We start from the raw sequence: 25,548 nt of genomic DNA on the forward strand, positions 1-25,548 counted from the left end.
AAATTTAATTGAGAACATAAGTTAGCTTAAATGAAGTACAAAAAACTACAAGTATTCTATAATCTATGTTTGAAAACCTGAAATCAGAAGCCATCGAATTGCTGAACACCCTGTACCAGAAAATGGGCTCTTCAAATTACATGGCTTTAAGCAGTACAAATTGTGACTGTAAAGTATCTGGTCATGCAATATGTTGAGAAAAATAGCCTTCCTAGAAGAGTGATGCCTTGGTCCCCTTCGAACTACTCCCCTTGGGATATCAGACACTTATCCCAGCATCTCTTCAACTCTACAAAAGAATTCGCAAAGTCCTTTTTTGGAATGGTCATCAGTTACCTTGTTGCATTCTCCTTTATCCTGCCTTGCTTGGAAGACTGGGCTTTGGTTTCAGGGCCATAGCCGTAGACTCATCTCCAGTTACAACCTTTTTTAGGAAATCTAGACCACTTATTGTGACTTGGAGCTAGTCTCATGCAACTGAAGCATGAAATGCTTGATGTTGACAAGATGGAAGAGAATGCGATGACACAGCTAATGACCATTCCAACATAGGACTTAGCTAATTGTTTTGAGAAGAGGAAGAAATGTTGGGATAAGTGTGTGAGGCCTCAAGGGGACTAAAGTCTCATTGTTCTCTAAATACTGCATGGCTGGATCCTTTATAGACGGACCCCGTAGACAATAGATTCTCCCTTAGGTTCTTCTGGCTTTACTCTTTACTGGCTGTGGCACTAGTCCATTTGGATACAAAAGAAGTAGGAGTTTGGCTTTGATTGAAGTGGTTGCAGCTCCCCTCTCCAACTCTGCACTTTAGGAATGAACACTGTGAAGGGTATAGGGGATGGGAGGACATGACCCTACCAAAAAAATTACCTCCACTGAATGCAAGGAGAACAATTTTGGTAATGGTCTAAAAAGGGCTTCACAGTGAGCATGGCAACTTGAAATTTTAAGACTTTTTTGTGGACACCTTTTCTATGATCTATTATGACCATACATCACTCTTCCCCTACCTCAGGTAGTTACCAATTCTGCCTCCACCATCCAGGAGAGATTAAAATGCTCGCACCCAAATGGCAAATTCTATGGCTGGCTAGGATCTGGCTCTTAAGCCCTCATTCATTCACCTTGATGGAACCCCACATTATATTAGATGACTAATGATATAGAATACAAGCAGCATTGAGAAAAATGCAGGGATTTTAGGCTAAGGTGCTACTCCCGTTCATAGAACATCAATACTCCCATTAATTGGATACCAACTTATTAAAAAAGTGTTGTAAATTTTGCAACTTTATGCAACATTAAGAATGGGTCTAAACAGAAAATATTAAAATTTTAGACTTTCACAGTTGTTGTGTAATAATAACTGGAGAGTCTTAAAATAAAAATTTCTGAAGAAGTTCTACTATTCTCTAATGCCAGTATTGTCGGTAGGATGAAATTTTATTTTTGCACAATGTCAGGTATTCAATGATTCAATGATTGACTACTGATTTTTTTACCATTTCACTCTATTTATGAAAGGCCATCATTTCAATATCAACAAATTTATTTATAATCAAACCCTTGATTTTTGACAAATACAATGCTTAGAATGCTAAAAGTAACAAACAATTTCATCTTAGATAACTTTTATTTATATGTTCAATAATTGGACGGAGATTAAAAATGTAAAATATCACTTGTGTAATAACAACCACCACAATTATTTTTCATGCATATGCTATGCAATCAAATATGCAATGATGATATAATATTTTTTCATTTTCATCTATGATGATTCTGGACGGAAATATGGGAAATTGCCAGTTAAATCAAGAGGCAGATTTAAAAATACAAATCATAATTCACCATTCTGGAAATGAAGGTGACCACAATGACCTTTAAGGCACATACTATGGCAGAAAATGAAATTACTGCCATTATTGGACATACATAAGCTAAAAGCATCCATTATAAAACATTTCACTCACTTTTGAATTTACCTTGCCAAGGATAAGAATGACAGGGAAAAATATAAATTGTATTTGGTTGCCCAAATTAATAAACCAATTTTATAACTATGCTAAGAAAACAATCATCGCAAAAATATAGGGGAAAACATGTGGTCTCTTTGGGTTGGCATATACACCAGTGCCATTGCAACAAAGGATGGGTATTAACAAAATATTAAATTTTCCCTTACAGCAGGTTGTTCCTGTTCCCTCACTAGCCAATGAAACACTTCTGATACAGTACACAACTACTGCACATGAATAGAAACCCACTTTACAACTCCTAACAAGTAATTACCATATAAAAATATCATATGATGGAATGTGGAGAGATCTCATGAGATATGCAATTACATCAACATAATCATGTTCAATTAACATAACATTATTTCTTAAATACTTTAAAATTACGCGTGCTCAATTCAAGATAGTAAAAATATTTAGCATGCTACCAAAAATGGAAGTTCATCACATTAAAGGAAACCCATAAAAAATAAAGGACCACAATAGAAGTCTGCATTGAAATCAAAAACTTAACAATATATTACAACGCCTATGGTATCAAAATTTAGTAGCTTATAGTTATGCCTGGTTTGCAAGTCAACTAGGACAGTTTTTTATGAATCAAACATTTAGAATCCTAATTGCAGATATATTCCCAATGTGCACTTCTGAGATAAAAGGCTTATGATATCGTTCATACAGTTAGTTACAATAAATTGAGTAAAAATGCATCAACAACAACAGATGACCTGAGTACTCATATAGATTAGAAGAAGATTAAAAACTTCTCAAAGTAATAAAATGAATGAAATCTAAAAAAAATTATAAAATTATGGAATTACATACATAAAAACACAAATGCATGAGATTACCCTCTGTAAAAAGTTTTCACTAAATAAAACATTACCAAAACTGTAAAAACTAATGGAATAAACACTGCTACTACTGTGGCAGTCTCGGAAAGAGTATGCTATTTTGGTGCAGACTAATGCTAAAATAACTTCAACTGAAGACGGTAGTACATAGGTTTTGATAAATATAAGCAATGGTTCTGGCAGCAGCCAAGGACATAAATGTAAACACAGGCCTACTAACACAATCCATTGAAGTGGGCACTAGTAAAATGCCAAATCTGTGCTACGAATCTGAGTTAACTCAAAATGCATATTATCACAAGCATGAATCTCATAACGTTGATCATTACACTTACAAATATGTACACACGCATATTAAAATGTTGAAAAAATACTATGCACCCTTGGCATTTCCTTGATTTGTACATCTCAAAAATGAGATATTCCTCCTAATAAGTCACAAAAAAAAATTAACTGGCCTGTGCCATCATAATGAACTATTTCCTTGCCTGTCAGACTATTCCATTGACTTAAACATTTGGAATGCGCTGAGATTTATGAATGACACAGAACTGATCTTCTCCAATTCTCAATCAAGACTGGAAATGGTATGCAGCATGACTGTAAAATGAAACACAAGCTAATATATCATCAGTGACATGATAATAAAAAAAACAAGCAATCAAGAGTTATCCGGAATGGGTTAAAATACAAGTTAACGGGCTGGTTAAACTGTAATGATATAAATTCAATGTAAACAAAGGCATTGCAACTCTGGATTTTAAAAATTTAAAAACTGAAATTTTCAACACAATTTGAGAATATTGATATAAACATATCAGAAGACCTCTAGTAAAGAGGAAGCACTCTTGCTTTTAACATTTAAGGGTGTTGCTTAATAGAACATAAAGGTATGCCTTTAACTGGCATTAACTCACTGCTACTCAGAGGAATGCATGACTGGAAATTCTAGACTCTCGGCATTATATAGAAAAAGGCTATAAAGAGAAACACAAAATTTTACTTTCACATAATGGCAAAGAACTGCCTGATCTTTCAATCACCAGAACCAATGGGAAATGAAAGTTATCAGAGTCGGCTTAAGTCAACCAGGTGCATGCCATTATGATCAATCACTTCTTTAATTAAGTCACTCCATTAGAGCTTAATTGAGCTAAGAAATGAAAAAGGCACAACTCTTATTACATATGATTTAAAAATACTCTTTCATATTATTCATTCATGAAATTAAAAAAATGACTGCTAGCAGCCTAATGCATTCCATTGGCGGAAAATTATGCAGTCAACTACAAAACTTTATCTGAAATATTCTATAGAGATGTGTGGAGCATTCAAAATTTCTCTTTTGCACCTGATGCCTTTATGATATTACTTAATGCAAAGAAAGGTGAAAGACACACAAATGTGACATGCATTCATTGACTTACCAGCAATGAATTTCATCCATGATCAAATCAAATGTAATCGCCAAACAGTGGTTGCTGCAACACAGCCGAGAACCAGGGCAGTCCAACTTGAACTTAAGTACGATGCACCAAGCTGGAGAAGAGAGGGATACAGGTTAATTTTTTGAGAAACCTAGAAACTACCCATGTCCAGAATTAAATAATTGGCCTACGACAACCAAGCTCTTCCACATATCAATCCTATTTGGCTCCATTTTCACCATAACCATAATAATAAAAACTTCTAAGCATATTAGCCCACCATATCTATAAAATTAACAGTAGACATACAAAAAGATTTTTTATTCTCAAGGTTTGTTTGCTATCACTGATTTTCTGAACCCAATATCATTACCCTTCATTTTAGATTTTAATCAAGATGCAAGGATGTTAACCAGCCAACTTTTAAAAACAACCACTGCAACGTCTCTAAACCACTGATTTCATCTCTCTCTACCTCCAAAACACCTGGACAACATATTACTGAGTTTCCTAGGACGTTACCTTTTCAATTCCACGATAATTTCCACACTTAAATAAATCTCATTAGCCACTTGACTCATTGGGGCAGTTCAGTAAGCAGCCTCCTCATAAAGACAGAACGGAGATATTGCGATTTCACTCAAATCAACATTTAGCTTACTAATCACCCTTTATTGTTTTCTCCATCATGATACATCTTGGGAATGAATAATATTCCTGAATTATTTCATGATCTTGAGCAGAAACATACATGTCGTCCACCAACTTTTCTTCTTCCAGTATTATTATCAAGAGTATTCTACACACCACGGTAGGCTTAAAAAAGATTCCCTGCCAACGCAGTGCTACCCTTCTAAGCTTCAACCACCACATATTTAACGAATTTCCCCCCTTTGCAAATGTAACATTTCTTTTTATGTAGATATTACTTTGCCTACCTTCTAAAAAACTTCCTGAATGGGTGAACAGTGAATTATATCTAGTTTCTGCAACTTATCAGCCTTCCTATTTCTCGAGAACCCCTTTACCTTTGTTTTTCCTAATTGGTTCTCATCACATACCCATCTTCTATAACGCGCTATGCAATGATTGACTGACTGGTCGGCTAAAACTTGATTGTCCACGAATCTAACTTCTAAATAGTTTTTTCTTTCTCCATTTTTATTCCAAATCTGCTTCTCTAACCTTCCGATTGGTACAATTAACAGCCAAATATAATTAGAAGGTTCATTTTCATTAAACAGAACATTAAATATGACTATAGCACATCCAAATAATTCATTAATTTTCTTTGCTATGGCCTCTACGTCAGATTATTCAAGTTTACTCTAAATTAGGATGTGAATTCCACTAAATCTTATGCACATACATTAAGGATGAGATTTAAATGCTTATACTTACGATAACATAATAGTTGCATCTGTCACCTCGGCAGCATTCGGCACATTTCCAATCTTCGTACCATATATGAGTGCAATAAGGCAGAGTTTTACGAATAACACGCTCACAAGTCTCATTGTTTGCACACGTTTTAGAAATATAGTACTGTTTATCGGCTCCTTGAGACCAATAAGGCTCGGCTACAGGGGTAAATAGTACATAATTAATACCACATTAATCACCTTGGTATAATTAATATACACAAATCATCCTTTAATCGTACTGCAATAATCTCCACTTACTTCCCCATCGTACTTCCGTTAGGCACATATCTTGGTCATGCTCACAGGTCTTTATTGTTTTCAAACACTTTTCCGAATTATCAGATTGGTTGGCGCACACATAACACTCAAAAGCATAGCCTACGCCCAGAACGAACACACCCATTAATTTATTACATAGACTTACGTACAAACTTAAGGATATCATGCTCAATACTTACAAGATGGAGAAAAAGATAAAAAGAGAAGGAAAGCTGGAATTATAAACATCGCCGGCGTCTGCATTTTCAAATTTTAACGATTCGACATAAATCAACAACAACGATGCGCACTCATCATACTCCCATATTTTCTAACTGAAAACAAAACCAGAATGAAATGCCCTCTGGAGGCAACGTTTGATACAACTGAACAAGCCAAAAAAAGAATGTTTAGGTGGGGCACTTACTTGAAGGATCATAAGTTTAATTCGAGAACTCCTAACTGCCAACTTCTTTTCGCCAAGAATATTTTTACGGAAATTTCACATTAAACGTCATTCCCAAATATTTGGGAAATTCCAGGCTTAATTCTAGCTTAGTGGTGTCCTCTCTTGACCCTGCTAGGAATTAGCTATATTTTTGGAGGAGAAAATCGTACTCAATAAGACCCGCGATTTCGTCAAAGGATGAAAGAGCATTTTTCTGAGTAATCAGTGCGTCTTCAACAAGTCGGGAAACATTTGGGGAAAAATGATGTGCATTATAAGATGTGGAGCAGTATTTTCCTGCTAAAAACGGAAGAGAGGACCTCCTCAGATAGACAGAAAACTGGAGGAAGGGCAGTGAATATATGGGGGGGAGTAACTACTTATATACCGTGATGAAAGATCCCCAGAAAATCCAAAAGTACATGCCTGCAACACAGTTCTAATAGGTGGAATCAGAGCCTATTTCCCAGCTCAACATCATGTCTGTTATTTGGTATAGCGATTGGAAACTGGATACTCTAATCCTGAGAAGAAATGGTATGCTAGAGGTTGTAATGGTGGGGAGATCTCCGGGAGAGCAGGTTAAATGGAGGAAAATAATTGATATTTTGGACTAATTTGAGCTCTGCAGGAAAGTGAAGGCATAATTAGGAAACAAGAAGGGGATATACATACGCAATATTAAAGATATGTGTGGAAAATTATTAATTGAACCACAACAAATTCAAGATAGGTGGAAAGAATTGTAGAGCATCCATATAATAAACACAATAGGCCGGCGAGTCTGGAGAGGAAAAGAATATGACATAATAAGTTTCTATAAAAATTATCGAGAAAATTTTCGGAAATATAAATTTATTTCAGATGTTGCTACAATGCCTCAAAATTCTTCGAAGTACATCCTTTGTGCGTCGACACACTTTTTCCACGACTCGAAGGCTCCTTGTGAGGTGGATTCCGGAAGGTCCTTAAGGATACGTGTGCAAGCTTCTTTGACGGTTCTTAGGGCCCCATGGTGGTGTCCTTTGAGAGAGGATTTCACTATTGGCAATAGGATATGATCTGCTGGTGCCGTGATTACGCTGTCCAAAAAGTCGGGGTCTTCCTTTAAGCGTTGCACAAGGCTTAACAAGACCTCTGTCAAGACCTTTGCGGCGAGTTTAGCGTAGATCTTTCGCATCGCCAAATTTTCAGTGATGATTATGTGCACTGTCATCAATTCCAACACGATCTACGATCATGCGCACACTTTGACCAGTCTGAATTCAGCACTTCACGCGGACGTTGTCGTCGGTTCTTGACGCCGACGGTTGCCCAGCGCAGAACTCGTTCTCTACACTCTCTCGGCCATCTTTGAAGAACTTGTGCCACTTAAAAACTGCATTTTGTGGCATGGTTTCATTCTTAAACACTTGGAGAATCATTCTCAACGTTTCCGTATCCGATTTCTCCAGCTCAACACAAAATTTGATGGCGTACCGCTGTTCAAAAATTCGCTGCATTTTTTTTTGCGCTCGCACAAAGTCTATCCACAGGGGTTCGCTAAAATAAGATCTAGCCTGAACGAACGCTCGCAGGCGATTGACGCTTGTTGAAGTTTAGACCCACCACCACCGAGCCTACACGGTGCGAGCACGCTGCGACTAAGTCACGTCAGGACAAAAAGGTTCCCGATACTTAAATACAAGCCATGTTATGAGGAAAGCTTAGATCCAGGCGTACATGATTGAGTGATAAAAATGGTATTAAGAGAACTGGAGGGAAATAAGGCTGGGGGACGAATAGCATCCCCTTGGAAATACTTGTGTTTCGGAAAGCATGGAAAGAAGAGTTTTTATGGGTTAATTTGTAGCTTTTATGAATGAAGAATTTTGTGGGATTTGTTAGATCACCATTATTTCTATTCCCGAAAAAGGGAAAGGCTGTCATATGTAAGAGCTGGAGTAATATGTGTGATTTCTTGTGCTGCTAAGATGGATTTAATAGATTTAAAGAGTGGATTTGATTGAGTGAATTTGGTAAAATTAATGAATGAATAGTAGATTATAGGAGTTTATTGGAGGAATAGGTAACTTATCCAATACCTGTACTTGTCTCAGACTGCTCAGGTGGGTGGTGAATGGAGAGTTGGGATGGGCAACATTAGGAATATGGGTGTTCATTATCACGCGTGCTTTTCAATATGCATGCGGAGGAAATGGTAAAAAAGGGGTGAGTAGAACTGGAGATAGGAATAAAAGTCAGTGAGGAATTTATAAAATCAGTTAGATTTGTGAATGATCAAGTTTTAGCTAGCCAGTCAGCCATGGGTTACAATCATTGCCGGGCACATTAAAAAATCAGCATGAGAGGCATTGTATGAAAATCAATGAAAATAAAATAAATGTATAATGTTTTTGCGAATGAGGAAAGCAAAGTTGAATATTAAAAGAGAAGTTCATAAACTAAAGTGGGTAGAACAGTTTACTTATTAAGGAAGTGCTTCGGATAAAGGTGATCAAAGTATTAGGGGTCTAAGTGGATGAATTATATTAGGTGAAGAAGCTTTCACAAGGAGAAGAGTATTGATGACAGTGATTTTGAGTAAGAATATGATTTGATGATGAAAAAAACTTCTCATAACTTTGATATGGAGCATGGATTTGTACAGGATAGACTTATGGTGTGTTGAGCAAGATGGTAGATATAGATGGGATGCTTATGAGATGTGGAGGAGAATGGAAGAGGCAAAATGAATGAAAAGTAACAAAGATGCACTAGGGATGATGGGGTAGGAGAGATGTTTGCTGGAAGAAATTCAAAGGAGGCAGGAAAGATGAATGTAGAGCATTTTGATTGCAATGAAATGTTAAAGACTCTAATAGTGGGGAGATTGTTAAGCTGGCAAGTTGGGGGGAGGAAAAGGATACTCTTATTGAATGCAATTAATGGTGATTGATTGTACATGGAATGGAAGAAAAATTTATTCAATGGAGTGTCAGGTTGTGTTTAGTTAGGCCAGGCTTAGATATGTCGCTATCTTTAGCCAATGTCCATACAAAATCTGCCTAAAATGATAATAATTATTTATAAAATAGAATATTAATAATTATTAATGAAGCAGAAACATAGACATTCATTTTAAGAGATGAACTGCTTAAAAGTATGGAAAGGGCGAAGAATTAAGAAAGAAATATGTAAATAAAATTGGTATTGAGGTGGAAATAAAATGTGAACAGGTTAGGTGACAGAGACAGTGATGCGATGTCAGCAAAGAAGATTTTGACTGCCAAACCATGCACATATAAGAAGAAAATAGGGAAGATCAAGGTAATTATGGGTGGATGATAGTTTTAGAATATTCGGGTTATTGAGCTGGAGGTTGAGATCAAAAGACTGGACGATTGAAATGAACTGGATCACAATAGATAAATAGTGGAATTTGAATGTAAAATGAATTAAAGTTATTTCTTTACCCATGTAATTATATTTGATTAAAGAAACACCTTATAGCACATTATTAATATTTGCTTTTATTACATACATCGAGTTGATGTAATTACATTTATGCTTTGGTTGCCCACCTCCTAAATGACAGTAGCTTCCAGTCAGTCCCTTAAAGTTTTGACTGTTATACATTGAAATACAGTAGCTGAATAAACAGTACCTCATCATAGCTAAAATTTATTTACAATCCAACAACCATCATATCCATTCTTCGTGTTCATTTAATCTGATTACATTTGGAATGTTGGCTTAAAATTTTTGCATTCATACATTTAATATGGCTTTTGAAAAAATCTTTCCTTTCAATCATGATAGCATTTGATGCAAAGCATTTCTTAATGTTTGACAGCAAATGTCAGTGATACATTAGTGACAAATTGCTTTAACAGACAATTTCATCATACCATCAAGTCATTGAGCTTTCCAAAACTGTTTATCCCAAAACAGCTTTAGCAGTAGGTAGTCACAACATTACAACTAAGTGAATAGGTAACATCCCAAAACTCTTGATGTTAATTCTGTAAAAAATATGCTTTTACGTGTATGCATTGAAGTTGAATATTTGATACTCAACATAACTGGAGGTTCAAGGAAGTTTGAGGTTGAAATAAGGTTTAAAAATCATCTCATGCCTAAAATATCTTACAGCCCTTACTATATGAGGGAATATTATGGAAAATTAAACTGGCTATGTGCTGAGAATATATTAATCAAAATAATGCTGCGCATTGCTTTACGAAAGAAATGTTTTACATATATATATATCAAAGTCATTTTAAACATAAGGCATGAAAGTCCTATACAGGCAGAAAATAATTAGAATTTTTAGATAATACAATGATAAATCATGTGCACATACTTAAAATGGAGTAATATACTGTTGAAGGGTACCTACTCATCCAGTAAACAAACTTAAATCATATGGAGTCAGGATTTAAATTGGAGGAATCTAATCTACCTCTACTCAAATGTTTTTTTGGCTAAAAATTCATTTATGATAGAATCCACTGTATAATTTGAAAAGAATTCATGTTTTCACTCAAAGCATTTAGTGAACTTCACAGTGGTATTAAGAATGTTATCTTAAATAAAGCAGAGAGGAAGCACAAAGGTACCAACTACTGTGTTGTTAGAGAGCTATCAATCTTATTTGGGTGAATGAGCTGAGAGCCTGGTGATAAGAAGAGAGGTATGAGAGAAGGAAATAAGTTGTGCCAAGGAATCCAATGAGAAAAGAAGAGAACAATCATTTCAGGGATGATTCATTGAGGGTGGGGATAGAAGGAAAAGCCAACCACATCCTGTGCCATTAGAAATGCCAAGTATAAATGCCCTATTTAAATATGACCTCATACAACTTGTAAGCCAATGAGCTGTTGAAAGGGACATTGCATGAAATGATGATACCATTAAATGCCATGATTGGGAACTAGAAGAAGAAATTATTGGAAGGAGTGGAATTATTCACCTGTTCTTCGCTTTCAGAGTACTGATTTCCTTTGCGGTAATTTTTCATCAATTCAGGATTTGCTATCAAATATAACTTGGCACTTCTTGAGAAAGTTGTGCCATAGCTACTCATTGAAAAAATGACTATTTTTGTGTAGTCATTAGAGATAATCTTTAATTTCAGTATTTCATAATCATCATTTCAAAAAATGTTTTCCATGCACTGAATAATTGTTCAGTTTCAGTACCTAAACAATGCATGCCTGAATATATATCAGGAGGATGGTGTTTTCATGGAAAAAATATTGTCATTGTAAATACCAAGAATATCACATAATAGAAAACTCATCAACTCCAATTACCTCCAGCTACAGTTAACGGAACAAGTGAATTCCAATGATAATGGACATTTTTGAAACTTTTTGCATTGCGGTACTAAATTTACTGAGGAACAGCAGCCTTTTTTATTAATTATTAACACTATGATTTATTTTTAAGATTGGAAAAGTTTGAAGGAAAAAATTGGTGAAGAGGGTATATATTAATAAATGATTCGGTAATGAGGAATTTGCATGTATGAAAAAAGTATGCTTGAGTAGAAGGATAGGAACTCTGGATGCCAGTTTGAACCCATCTTTAGTTACCTTGTTAGGAAAAATATGACCTAAAAATATTTGGCCCCAAAGTGCTTTTTAGGCATTTCACTGCCTGAGGTAAATAGATGTTGCTAACACAACCTACTCTAATGATGACTATAGCTCTGCATTCTACCACAAAATCTACATAAAATTTTATACTTTACACAAATTTCAGAGGCTTGACAAATGGTTCGATGATAGTAACCCATTATGGAACACATATAGTACTCAATCCTTTCATTTGAATACCAAATGGTAAAATGACATTTTCCACATAGTTAACAAGACATATGATAATTACTTACACAAAAAATTAATTTTTAAATATTTTTCAATGTACATATACATGTATATACAAATAAGTATGGCACATTTTTTATTTTTTGAACAACAAGCAGCAACAAGTAAGGGCAGCAAGGTATTTTCTACTTCAAAAGCATCTACCTCACAGAAGAACTCAAGGAATGAGTCAAAGGCTAAGATTACCCCAAGGATACATTATAGCCTCATGCGAGGAATTTGTTTCACTATATTTACATTTATGTAAGTGTATACTGTCCCCCTGGAGATTCAGAATATCAGTCTTGTTGAAAAATATCTGAATTTGACATTTGAATAGGCATCCTTATCGCATCAGTTGAAAATTACATGATTTAATACATTATCTTAATTAGTCAACACAATATTGTATGTTTACCCCATGATATTGTAAAGTAAGTACCTATATTTTCTTGCATCTAGGTCTCCCTGCACATTTTTGGACACCTAGGATGGTTTTGTTTTCATATGACATACTTTCACCTTTTCAACATTAATTATCAATAAAAATCATTGGCCTATTATAGTTTTATTTGAGTTTCACTATTTTATTTTATTACTGCACTTACATGAATGATATGCAGAGAATCTGCATAATGTAGCATATTGATATGTTTGGAACATATATACCATGATTACCCATTATTAGAATCCTTCACTTCAGCAACAAAAAGTAAATTTGTAACTGTGTATTTGGTTGGTCAATACGGCTGTTAAGTGGGGATAAATATTAGTAACTTCTTTGTTTTTACACTACATTTATTGTATGATCCTCACTTTCATATCGTATTGACTCAGTAACTTCAAATTATAATTGAATGAAATTGGATGTCCTTATTTGTTATTGCGGCCAAAAGGTAGTATCCTTTCCTGAAATTCTGCAAACTGTTGCACTTTCAAGTAGGTACCTCAGATTTGAACCATTCACATTTTTTAGGTGTAGAGTCATTTAGCAGCTTATGCCACGAAACATTTTACTTAAAAAACTGTAAATTTCTGAAATGTACATTGAGGTACAAAAAGTTTCACTTTTCTCTACCAACCTTTATCACTATCTTGATTCTTGTAAAAATAAACCCATTTTTGGAGTTACTATTTGGGTAGGTATGGACTGATCCATGTACTATATTTTCTCTTCTCATTTGAAAATAAAAATCAAAATCAGTCAAAACTATTCTTTAATCATTTGAAGTCGTTTTCTGGGTGCCAACATGCCTATTCACCAATCAATCATCGATTTCCACTGGATTTCCTTTTCCACGGGAACCATCCATTTCCACTTCTGTAAGCTACCATTGAATCTGATTGTTGATGGGCTTGGGACCAAGACTTTCAGAAGGCTTTTGATGATCAAAGAAGATAAAAAGATTCAAAGAGTAGGAAAATAATCAAATATTTCAAAATGAGATGACAGATCTTTTTCTTTTGAAGGACATCCACTTAATATGTAGGTAAATTATTCACATCTCATTGGTAATGATTTCCTGGATTTGAAATTAACATTTTATAAATAAGGAAAACCATCTCCCCATGCTTTAAACCTGACTAAATTATTCTTAAAATATTATCTTGGGAAACATTTACAAGTGATATCATTGTACCAATGCTTGAAACAGCATTCTTTGCAAAACATTCACTGTCGATAATTTCAGCATGTTCCTACATACACGTATGACTGTATATTTTAAATACAGGTCCCTGACGGCAGTAAATGCCATTTCTTAGGAATTGGAAGGATAGAGAAGAAGGATGCCGATTTCTTGAAATGATGATAATGACTCATCACATTCTAAAATGATCAACATGGAGCTTTAGTGGAAAAAAATCTGAATGATCCTTACATTATTAATGAAAAAAATACAACAAAACATCATCAAGGGCATTAAATTACCAAGGAGAAATCAAGTAAATGAATTTGAGATGCAATCAACTTTTTTTAAATTGCAGGCACATATCTCTATGTATGTACTTGTAACCAGCTGGTAGTGATATTTTACATCATGTAAAGATAAAGTATAACTGCACATTCTCAAGACTATCACAATAGCTTTAATGAAATAGATGGCACACACCTTTTTTCAAATTGTTACCCATTCAATTGTATATTTGAATACAATTTCATGGATTTGAAAGTAAGCAATTGAAAAATCATACTGACCAGGACATGAACTGTGTCCCCTGGGTTTCTGGCTCAGTACGTAAGTGATTGAAGCACTTAATCATGATTTGACAGGGACTATTTAAGGAAGATAACAATTCCTATAACTTCGCATACATATTATACATATTTTTGTTATTGTAATGAAATACTGATCATGAGTTCATAATACAGTGATGAATGATCACAAAGTGACTCACAGAAGTCTAGCAAAAATGGTGAAATGAGGATTAAATTAATTATTTTAGTTCTCTTTGTTATTTCTATGTTTAAAGGGAGGAGTTAAGCAAATTTTCAGGGGATTGCTTGAATATTTCCCAAATTATAATTTTATTAATTTCAATTATAATTCAATGCACAAAGTGCAAATACAGAATCAACTATTTTGAAAATTTTGGACAATATATATGCAAATTTCCTTCTATGATTAACAGCATCCAGTGTAGTTCGTGAATCATTCAACAGAAATTTCATAAAAAAAGAAATTATGAAAATAATGAGACCTAAAACCCTACATTATCACAGACAAATAACATGCCCAAGAATATTTATTGTTTCATGCCAGCTGATGGCTTCCATTTTTTTAAAAACAAAGGAAATTTTTACATTTAGTTGCAAACATGGAGTCATTCACAAAACTAGAATGGCGATATTCATCAAATTGATATTATGGCGATAGAAATGTAAAACTTTTGAGTTATATGTCAACCTTCTCTTAATCAATAGCATTTTCAGAATTTCTAATTTCCTTTCAGGAAAGTATTGAAGCCCAAAATTTAGCTAAAATTTTTCTATCTATATGGGGATGATTTATCATATTAACTATGAATATGCCAATTAGGAACTAAAACTGTATTTCTTAGAACCATTGCCATGAGAAGATGAGTCATTTGTCAAAAAATATTCTGAATTACCCTTTACTCCATCACTGTGAATAAGATATTCTTAGTTTCTGTCATTGCTTTCCAGGAATCTATCAAGTCAGAATATACAATGGAATAAAAATGGCACATCTCTGATGCTAAATCACAAAAATAATAATGCACAATGCAGCTAGCATTGTCAGGATACAAGAGTAAAAAAAAAATCAGGACCAGAGTTGGGTTCCCGCAAAGCTCTTTGTCCAGCATTCAATCAGACCCACTTAAGCATCTGTTAGGTCTTCTTGTTGGCACTGTTCAATGATATCATGGGTAAAAAAAAGCAAGAGAGCAGCATTAGAAGCACACCTGACCACTTAAAGTATTCACACTGTTTCCTATCCACAGCCACACACACAAACAGATTCATGCACACTTTTGAAAAGCTACCATGTGAGAGACAGGGCAATTAGGCAGATAGGGAGGAAGGGGATACGTAGGAGGAAGAGCTTTCTTCTTGTCCTAAGCTTAAACTCCTTTCCTTTCCCCCTTTCTGTCCTCCTCAGTCACTGTTATCACCACTGCTGAACTTGATGTCAAGACCCCTTGGTTCCCCCTGTGCCACAGTCTGTTGTTTAAGTTCTGCAGTCTTGATAGGATCCCCCCAGGCCTCCTCAACTTTGAAATCCCATTCCTCCCATTAGCTGCTGCATTGCCGTTCCTTCCTGCTTCGGGGGGCATGAACTCATCTGTTGAGGTCTTCCCTACCTCTCCCACAAGGGGCGTTGAATCTTCCTTTGTGATTGATGAAGAGGGAGTACCCATTGAGCCACTGGCGAGGGGAGTGGAAGAACTTGAGGTTACTGAGCCAGTGGCAGCATGGTTGCTTGAAGGTTTTTTCCCCCGACCTCCCATTGACCTTGTTCTGAAAAATCCTACTGCTGCCTGACTCACCTAGACATGAGAGAAAGTTTTTATTGACATTTTTTACTCACATTAGCTTTAAATTTTTTACCTGAATTTAAGTTTTGCTCATTTTAGTACCCTCTGATGTGCCTTCATGCAAGGCATAAAGTATGCGATTGTGCAAATAATTAATTGCTTCTTTTTCCAAGACATGCGTCCAAGAAATAATTTGCATGTGGATGTATAAAAATGCCATATATTTCATTGGAAAGAATTCATTCTCACATCAGGTGAATACTTATGCAGTCATTACACACGTGTACGACCATTATTTTATGGAAAAAAATTATAAATGAATCCAATTGTAATCATCATCAAAAGAAGTATCTTAAAAAAATGTATTGGTCTATTAAAAACCCAGACACCCAAGTGTACCAGAAGAGTAAATGAGGGGGGGGGGGCAAAAGAGTTTTGAAATGGATCTGATTACCTTATTTTCACTGGCAACGTAGGCTGAGGAATGCCGCTTAAGTCTTGACTGGCCTCCTCCATTGCGATCATCGGTGGGAACTGAGAGAAGGTCCTGTCCTCCAGAGGGACTCCTGCGCACCAAGCGAAGTGATAAAGTAGTTTTGGACATCCTGTGGTGGGAGAAGAGAACTTTCAGGAAACCCAGATTAATAAAATGCAGGGGAACGAAAATATAATCAGAGCATTTAGAACTGAAGCCACTGTGATGGCTTGAATTGCCAAGATCTCTTCTCAGGGGCCCTATGGCCGGTATATAAGTTGAATAGATTAGATGAAACATTTTCATGTTATGGCAATGTTAATGAAGCCATCTTTTAACACATGCATTCAAATTTATTTAATCCATGTTAAAGAGTGACAGGCCAAGAGCACATTTAGTCAAGAGCATGCCTTGTTTTTTCAGCAGACAAAGATGAAGAAGAGCACGTAAAATATTTTTTAAAGTCATGTTATTAGTATAAAACTTTTTATTTTAATGGTTTACTTAACAAAATGGATCTGAATGATTTAAATGGCAAAATTTAAGATGAAAATCATGCACACAATGAAATGCTTTCTTTCGTTTCAGAAAAGTGAATCTATAAAGTTATGAAAAGAACAGTAAACTGTTCTCTCTCTTCCCAAAATCAGGAAATGGCAAGGATACTAAATAATCACAGTTAAAGCAAGGAATATAGTGGTTAGCAAAAAATATTTATGGCAAACACAGGTATTCTATAAGCATAATCACATAGAAGGCAAATAAGTTTGTTTTGTTGTTGATAGAATTTTAATTTAAAGAATGGGGGAAGGAGAAAAGCGTCTGTTGTGTCAATCCACAATGCTCCCAACTTAACTTTAACAGAGATGAAATGTGTTTTTTGAAGAAGATGTATCAGTATAGGTACCACAAAGTAATCACTCAAACTAACCATTCTACATTGTTATGCGCATAAACATGTTACTGTCAATGAAATGAATATTTACATGTATCGCAAAAAATTGGAAAAGTTAGAAAGCATAGGGCAGACAACCAAAAAGCAAAGTGTCAATGAAAGAAAAAGGGAAAATTTCTGCTAATGATTATGGGGTGCAGGCAGAGTTCTTTGTAACCTGTGCATGTTATTTAATTGATGGTTGAGGATTATTATAATACTGTAATTCTAATTTGGCAACACTAATCCAACACAATGTGACTGCTAGCTTATACCATGAATAATTGGAGTTAGGTTACAAGATTCATGCTTCTTTTAGCATGGAAAATAGTAGCTGCCCAGTGAAAACAAGTTGATGAATCCATGTGGACTTGACTCGAAATCCACCAAGGGATGTGAGTGATTGGTGGAGGTGGATATATTTTTAATATCCATAAATAACCTTCCCAGGGTGGAAATAAGGTGGAATGGAAGTGGAAATTGAAACTTTCTGATAGTCTAGGAAAATTATATACTCTGAATAACGACTTTAAAAAAGTAGGTTTGACACTTTTTTCTGTATAATTCCTACATCAATAGGCAAAAGTTTTTCATTCACATATCTGTCCATGTGAAACAGTAATGTGAAAATAATGCAGATCCCACATTTTCTAAATTTCCATATGGTACTTAGGTAGACCACACAACAAAACCATATGAATTCAAATTAGATTTTCACTGCATTTCTACATGAGATCTGCATTGATTATTTTAAGAAATTATGGATTACAATTAATTATAATGATATTGTTCAAGAATTTATAGCTTCATGAGTACTATGTTTGCCATTAACTTGACATTATGAAAATGAATTGATCTTTCCTTTTGCTTTGCTCAGCAAATAATCAAAACCTGATGATTGGTTGCTAAGCCACAGCTCAAAATAACTATGGTACTGGATACCAAATATGCAATAGATGCCTTTATTTTATTTGGCTAATTACCAATGCACTTGCTGTTAGGAAGAAAGGAATCGTCTTTGGTGCATGCTTATTGCATGAAAAGGAGTATCTAACTGATGAAGGGTAATACTAAATTTAAGGAGTCATTATTAGCCATTTAAGTCTGTACATTCCTAGTGAAAACTTAAAAACTCCATATAGTAATCTCTCATTTAATTTCTTCAATACCTCCCATATACCCATTTATCTGTATGACTAACAGACTAAATGCTAAGGAATGAGGACTGAAAAAACCATACAATAAAAAATGTTTTATTGCTGAAAGAAGCAACGGAACCTTCAAGGAAATACTGTCACCATATAAGGGCAGTATGTCTTATTTATTAGTGATTAAATTTCCAAGGTTGGATGAACGGATTGAGTATTTTCAAGATTAAAGATGATGAGTTCATTGATTTTATCCATATTTGGGCCCAATTTAGAATGTTTTTTGCCCTTTTTTCCTAAAATATTTTTTGTGTTTATCTTACCAAAAGTTATTAGCTATATTAATGTACAGTAAAATTTAATAGGACCCTCCACATCATGAAGATTAGACTAATTGCAGAATTATAGAAGGAAAGATTAGTGGGAAAATAGAGAGAAGGAAATTTGGCATGCTGGCAGGTATCAAGAAAGGAAATACCCAAAAAAAATGAAGCTAGATACAAGGATTGAAGTGTTTGGTGATATAAATTTATTAAAACCTGTCTGAAGAAGAATCTGTATTGATGATGATGTCGAGATTCATCCCTGGATAATAGAAATATTTTAGTTATGACTGGTGCTAACTCAGATCCTTTATGAAGTGTTGTCTTGGATTTTTTCACGGAATAGGAATTTTTTTATTTTTTATAATGAGAGAATTTCAAAGGCATTTTACTTCACATAGTTTCTTAAAAAATATTAATTACCACAGTGAAATTAACTTTAGTCTTAATAAAAACCTAAGATGATTTTTTCCACTCATGTAATAGATTGCAGCTGATTTAATGAGAGATTTCAGTGAGTTTTTAATGAATAATCATTGCAATGTATACATGGCATTTTGATTTTTTTGGCACTGTAGTATGACATTTTGAAGAAAGAGAAAACTTCTTACATTGTCAGTAGTACCCTGAGCCACCGCTGTTCATTGGTGGCATAGTAGGGAGGGTATATTGAAAAATAAGGTGGGGATGAGTCATGAACCATTTTTAATAAATGTTCACACCAGAGCATTGTACAGTTTAAAAGATGGTAAATAAATTTAGGGTATGGATATTTATGGAACTGATCTAGTATTCCTGTAGATTTTGTAATGAATGCCTTGTTTTCAACTTTCCTGTTTGCATGACCCCAGTCTGTTCCTCCTGATATGGCATTCCTAGAGGAAAGGATAATTTTACAGCAAACTGTATATTTGTAGGTCACAGGATCAAGTGATGGCTTAAAATTTCACTCAACGTACATTTTGAGTGATTCATGCTAAAAAACTTCCTGAAAATGTGGCCAGAGACTATCTTAAGAATGTATATAATGGGCATTATTTATAACTAAACAGTAATGAAACCATGGAGTTTTATTCTATTATTATTTGATTAATTTTCCATTTGGCTGATTGTGGATCACTTTAATTCAAATCAAAATTTTTCAGCCTTGATCTTTGCCCAGCACTCCATCATTCTCTTACTCTATGCTCTTGTCCACTATTTGGTCCATGGTGCTTGGGTTCTGGATTTCATTGTACTTTGGAAACCCTTGCTGGTGTCAATTCTGGATTTGAAGGCTTTTCTATTGCTCATCTCTGTTCCCTGCACTCCAATTTACTTCGTACATCTTTATAGCTATTGAAATTGTAATGTATTCGTTTCCTTATTCCCAAAGAATTGAAATACGATTGGTTGGTCTTCCCTGGTCCATTGAGTAAATGTGTCTGAAAAACATAGCTCTTCTTTTTGTGATAGTGCATGAGTTCTCTCCCATCTGGTCGTTTAGTTATTGGTTCCCTTGTATTATATATGAGCCATTTTTTAATCTTCGAAGTCCAAGTATCTTTCTCAAAATTTTTCTCTCTGCTGATTCCAACCACTGAACCAATCCTTTCATTATTAAGGTCAGAAATTTGGTTGCATACAAGGCTTCAGGGTGAATAACTGTCTGGTAAAGTATTTTTTTGATTGGATCAAATCACATATGCCTCTTTCTTTTCTCCAGGCAAACTGTGGCTGTTGCAGTACCAATCAGCACCTCCTCAAATGTCTCCCATCCTTAGTAATCCTTTTTTTTCAATTCTTTCTCAAAATCTCTGTGGGTATTAGTACTTTTTATGGGAGGCAACCAATGGCTAAGGTCATTTGCGCCATTAGGGATGGATGGGAAAGGAAGGGTGGAGGGAAACCAGGCATCGGCATTAGCCCACTCTTGTTGAAAGGCACCAAGGGATCTGCAGTTTAACATCCCATCTGATGAACCTCGTATTCACTTAAAGTGCTCTCAACAAAGCACCTCAAGTAGGAATCGGGATAACACTGAAAATTAGTTGTTGTCTCCAGGATTTGAACCCGGGCCCTCTCGGTGGGAAGCCTATCTCTGCTGGTTCTAAGCATCTTTGTGTCAAACTCATGAAAAAAAAATTGTATTATCACAAAGTAAAGAATGATTATGCAGATATGTAGACAGTAAGGAATTCTATGAATAGATTATGAAATGAGATATATGAATATATTTCTTTACTCTGAGGCCTTACGTGCAAAATATAATAAAGCAGGTAAAGTAAGGTAATATGGTGATACATATTAATTTTCATCCAATAATTTATGATGAACGTCTATGGTTAACATTGAAAAAAATCTGATGGGATGTTGAAATCAGAACGGTAGAATTAAAAAAAATAGTGCAGAAAATAATTTTAATGACTATGCTTTTGAAAAAATTCCAAAGAAACTGCAGGAGATGCCCCAACAGTAACTTTTAACAGAGTCATCCACCAATGTACATTTCAATGCAAAAAATTCAGAGTGTAAAAATCACTCGCCGTGACTGGGATTCAAACCCGGATCTCTCAATATCCGGTCAAGTGCTTTAGCCAGTTAAGCTAACGAGGCATCCTCAAAATTTCAGAGTTTAAGAGGACGTCTCGATAGCTTAACTGGCTAGAGCACTCGACCAGACATTGAGGGATCCAGGTTCGAATCCCGGTTCAGGCAAATGATTTTTACACTCTGAAATTGTTGCATTGATATGCTTTTGAAGATAACGAAAAGAATTAGTGAAAGCTATTTGCCTCTTTGATAATATAGACATGCCTACATCTCAAAATGGCTTAGTTTTATGCCAAAACTTAAAATACTGAAGGATAAATGCCTAATTTTAGTGTAACACTTCATTAACCTACGTTTGTAATGAAATTTATTAGTTGATGATGAATATTAAATTAATTTCATATTCCAGTTACAAGTACAGCTACTAAAGAACAGTTTAATTCTTTGGCTGGCGTTTGCTCAAAAACCAATTCATCTGCTCTTCATTGTAGTGAAGGTCATGAAACTGCAGTTATAATTTAAACGAAGGCATTTTGTGATGTTATGTATTCAGAATGATTTTGTACATTCAGAAAATCCTTCATTAATTTCATAAGCAGTTCTGTTCTGCTCCTTGAGCTCAGAGGATGGTAGAAGTAAATAAAATCCTGAGTTGATGCCATGAGTAATATTGCTATTCAGACGAGTATGAGTCCAATCATGAATAGCAGTATTCTTTATTTTAATACTAACATCTAATCCCTGGGTCAAAAAACGATTTCAATGAAATCAAGACGACAGGGGAAACTCACTTTGAGGTGGCCTCAGCACCACGGCACTGCGTATCATCAACACTGGAAGTTGCCATATTGTATGAATCCGTGCTTTCCTTCCTCTCCCTTGGCCTCCGGGCTCCACTGTTCCCCCTCCTCCTTCCACCTCTCTTCCGCATCAGTGCACCACCTAAAGAATGTGAAAAATCCTATTTCAATTGCTTCTTTCTGGTGAACAGAGCATGCTAATTACACCACTGAGACTAGGAATGTGTATGACTACTGGACTATGGAATGTGTATGACTACTGAGATCATTTGTGACATTTTAAAAATGAGTCAGTTCATAGTTTCACTGGCTAATTATGTTCAAATAAGTTCTTCAACCCAAAGAATAATTGACAACAGGTTTTCATCCTCCTCAAGCCAATGCTTGTGTTCTCTAAACTCCAACACCCAAAAGTCTTATGCCCTAATCTATTTGGCCTACATATTTATCCTTCAATCTTCCTCGTGGACCTCTTCCTTCTATTATGTGTTCCTAAAGTCCATTGTGTTTCAAGGACTGCCAAATCCATCTACTTTTCTGGAGAGTGCCCCATTCATTTATGAATTTATACAGGTGATACAAACATAAGAAGCAAACCACATTAAAGGCTGATTGCAGCAGCCTGCTTTAATTTATGCCTCTATTTCAATTCCCTCGCAATTTGGACATGGGCAGTATCTATATACAAATAACTGTTTGAGAGTACAGCCCTTCTTTGAGAACAAGCTGATGCACTTTTCTCTATATTAACCATGTCTGTCTCAATGTTCTAATTAATCTCATATATGTTCTCAGCAACATGTAAATGTATTCATCAAGCATTTTCCATGGTTCACCAGCTGAACATATTTGCATTTGCTCTTGGACTAGAAATTATCATATCCATTTGTCTCACTAACCAAATCTACTTAGACTGAGAGCATTAAAATCAACTTCTTGATATTAAATCATTTATTTTGATTTACAGCAGATATTCAAAGAGCCAACTTTGTGGTTGACAATGTTCAAACAATTTTTGTGGAATGAGGTGACTGCTGACTGATTTGAATTGGAGTAAAAGAATTTGCATTCTAATTTTTATTATTAAGAGCAGTCTACTGATCAAGGAAGGCTTTCAACAAATCCACTACCTCAGTATTTTTCTAAGCCCCAACCAACACAACACTAAACAAAAATACTCTAAATCCTGAATTACAATAAACCTCCATATGTGATTCCTGTCTCCCTTAATTTGGTCCAACATGCCCTTTCTACTCTCTACTTTTGTTTGGCCAACAATCTTTCCCCTATAACAGCTTTCAATGTTCCATCACCAATGAAAGCTCCTATTTTTCTGGCTACTTTGAATTTCTCTCGCTAACCTCCTCTCCTTCCCTAATATGCCCAGGATTCATTCCTTTTTCTCTCCATCCTCCTTCACTTTCACATCTCAAAAAGCCTCCAATTTATGATTGTCCTCTTGCTTCTAAGGCCAAGTATCAAAGCTAAACAACACTATGGTCATATTAATGTTTTCACTGGTCTTTTCTTGACATATTTACTTACGGTCTACGTCGGTAGCTCTCCCCTCTTGATAAAATCTTCCTTACCTTACTTAATTCTTCTTTAAATGTCCATATTACTTTACCCACCTTCTTCTAAAACAATTCCTAAACAACTGCTCTACCTGGTGTAGTTTATGCATTCCCGGCTTTCATGTTTATCTAAGCCTCATTTTTTTCCCCATTAATTCTCATCGCATATCTATTGCATTGATTCCATATACACCCCAATAAAATATACTTTTAGACCAAGCAGTTTCTACATTGATAGCATCGATTTTGAAATTTGGAACTACTACAGTGGTAAGTAGTAAATATTCCTTTGTTCAATTGATCCATATATTATTCCAGATGTTAGACACATCATTAAATTGGTTGAATGAGCACCTTAGAGAGAATGGAACTCAGGGATCCAGATGCTTTGATCTAGCTTGGTCACCTGCCCGATTTGATCAATGTCCATTTTTGATCTGTGAAACAAACCTTCATGGACGCTCTCCCTGATAGATGTCCTCCTTCGGGTGGATGCCATATACCTCCAGCTCTTGGCCCAGCATGGAGCAAAAGTCCTCACAAAGGTCCTCCTGTATTTCCCAGAAAGGGCACAGTAGAGGAGGAAGTTTGAGGCAGCATTGATGGCCACCAGGAGATTGAAGAAGTTCCCAAGGCTCCGGAGGAGGGCATCCTTGGCTTCTGAAGCCTTCTCCTTGGGCGCGAATGTGTGGTAAATGAGCATCAATGCCGTGGGTAGCTGGCACACGACAAACAGGATTACCACAGCAATGAGTGTGATGGTGATCTTGTTCTCTTGAGTCTGTGACGCCTCTGACTGCTCCCCAGCCTAGAAAGGAATTTGTTGGGTCAGGGATGCTCACAAATTTTGAGAAAAAATTCAAGTCATTGGATATCATACACTGAATGTATACAGTTTTATATTTTGTATTCATATAATTATTTTCATTTATCTCATTGAAGTGAAAGGTCTGTTGGTTATTAGTCTATTATAATACAGATTCTTCTTCAGAGTTGTTAAGATATCCTAAGCAGCCATTCACTGATATACAAAAATATAGTTATCGAAAAGAAGGTTGGTTTTTGCAGGCTGGGGTATAATTCATCAAATTAAAAGTAATGCAAAACATGTGAAAATAATGCATTCGGGGCTGAGGGGGCAGCTCATTTTCCTGTGTCACCTGCAGTTACCCAGAAGGACACCTAGCTTAGATTTTAAAATGAGTTTTCATCAACAGCCTCACCCAGGAAGCTCTGGGCAGTGGTCGAGTGTTCCACTCACTAAGCCACATCACCTTCATGTACACATGTAGGATAGTATGTAAGACCCTGGGACTGAAGATACATGCAGTTTTTGACAAAGTGAAACTCTGCACTTAAGGGTTAGAGTGAGACCGAAGAACAAGAAAAAAAAGTATTTTAATCTGTTTGTTCAGCAAACCAATTCCACACTGCCTCCATTAACTTCCCATAATCTCATACTATATCTTTCAGCATGCT

General features: G+C 35.5%; 2 protein-coding genes across 2 annotated transcripts in view; both read right to left on the minus strand.

The window, feature by feature from the left end:
- Nucleotides 1–1,573: 1,573 nt before the first annotated feature.
- Nucleotides 1,574–6,308, minus strand: cold (coiled). The gene is made up of 5 exons (XM_071594939.1): nucleotides 6,185–6,308; nucleotides 5,985–6,104; nucleotides 5,704–5,882; nucleotides 4,303–4,414; nucleotides 1,574–3,475 (listed from the first exon to the last, which is right to left on the minus strand). The coding sequence occupies exons 1-4, from the start codon at nucleotides 6,246–6,248 to the stop codon at nucleotides 4,325–4,327; spliced, it is 453 nt and encodes a 150-aa protein (XP_071451040.1). The 5' UTR covers nucleotides 6,249–6,308; the 3' UTR covers nucleotides 1,574–3,475; nucleotides 4,303–4,324.
- A 3,616-nt stretch (nucleotides 6,309–9,924) lies between these two features.
- Nucleotides 9,925–25,548, minus strand: part of Proc-R (Proctolin receptor) — a 693,100-nt gene continuing 677,476 nt past the window's right edge. Inside the window, exons 12-15 of the mRNA XM_071594784.1 lie at nucleotides 24,520–24,877; nucleotides 22,487–22,637; nucleotides 16,738–16,888; nucleotides 9,925–16,295 (exon numbers count right to left, since the gene is read on the minus strand). Coding sequence (XP_071450885.1) covers nucleotides 15,870–16,295; nucleotides 16,738–16,888; nucleotides 22,487–22,637; nucleotides 24,520–24,877 — 1,086 coding nt within the window. The 3' untranslated portion in view covers nucleotides 9,925–15,869. The remainder of the gene's footprint in view (nucleotides 16,296–16,737; nucleotides 16,889–22,486; nucleotides 22,638–24,519; nucleotides 24,878–25,548) is intronic.

The sequence above is a fragment of the Hetaerina americana genome, unplaced genomic scaffold (genome assembly GCF_022747635.1).
Source record: "Hetaerina americana unplaced genomic scaffold, ioHetAmer1.1.p SCAF_7, whole genome shotgun sequence".
Classification (NCBI taxonomy): Eukaryota; Metazoa; Arthropoda; class Insecta; order Odonata; family Calopterygidae; genus Hetaerina; species Hetaerina americana.

Coding starts and splice junctions, on each gene's coding strand:
- cold (XM_071594939.1), bottom strand. CDS start 6,248: ATGCAGACGCCGGCGATGTTTATAATTCCAGCTTTCCTTCTCTTTTTA. Junction 6,105..6,184: donor TTTATCTTTTTCTCCATCTT/GTAAGTATTGAG, acceptor TTCTGGGCGTAG/GCTATGCTTTTGAGTGTTAT. Junction 4,415..5,703: donor GATGCAACTATTATGTTATC/GTAAGTATAAGC, acceptor TCTCTTCTCCAG/CTTGGTGCATCGTACTTAAG.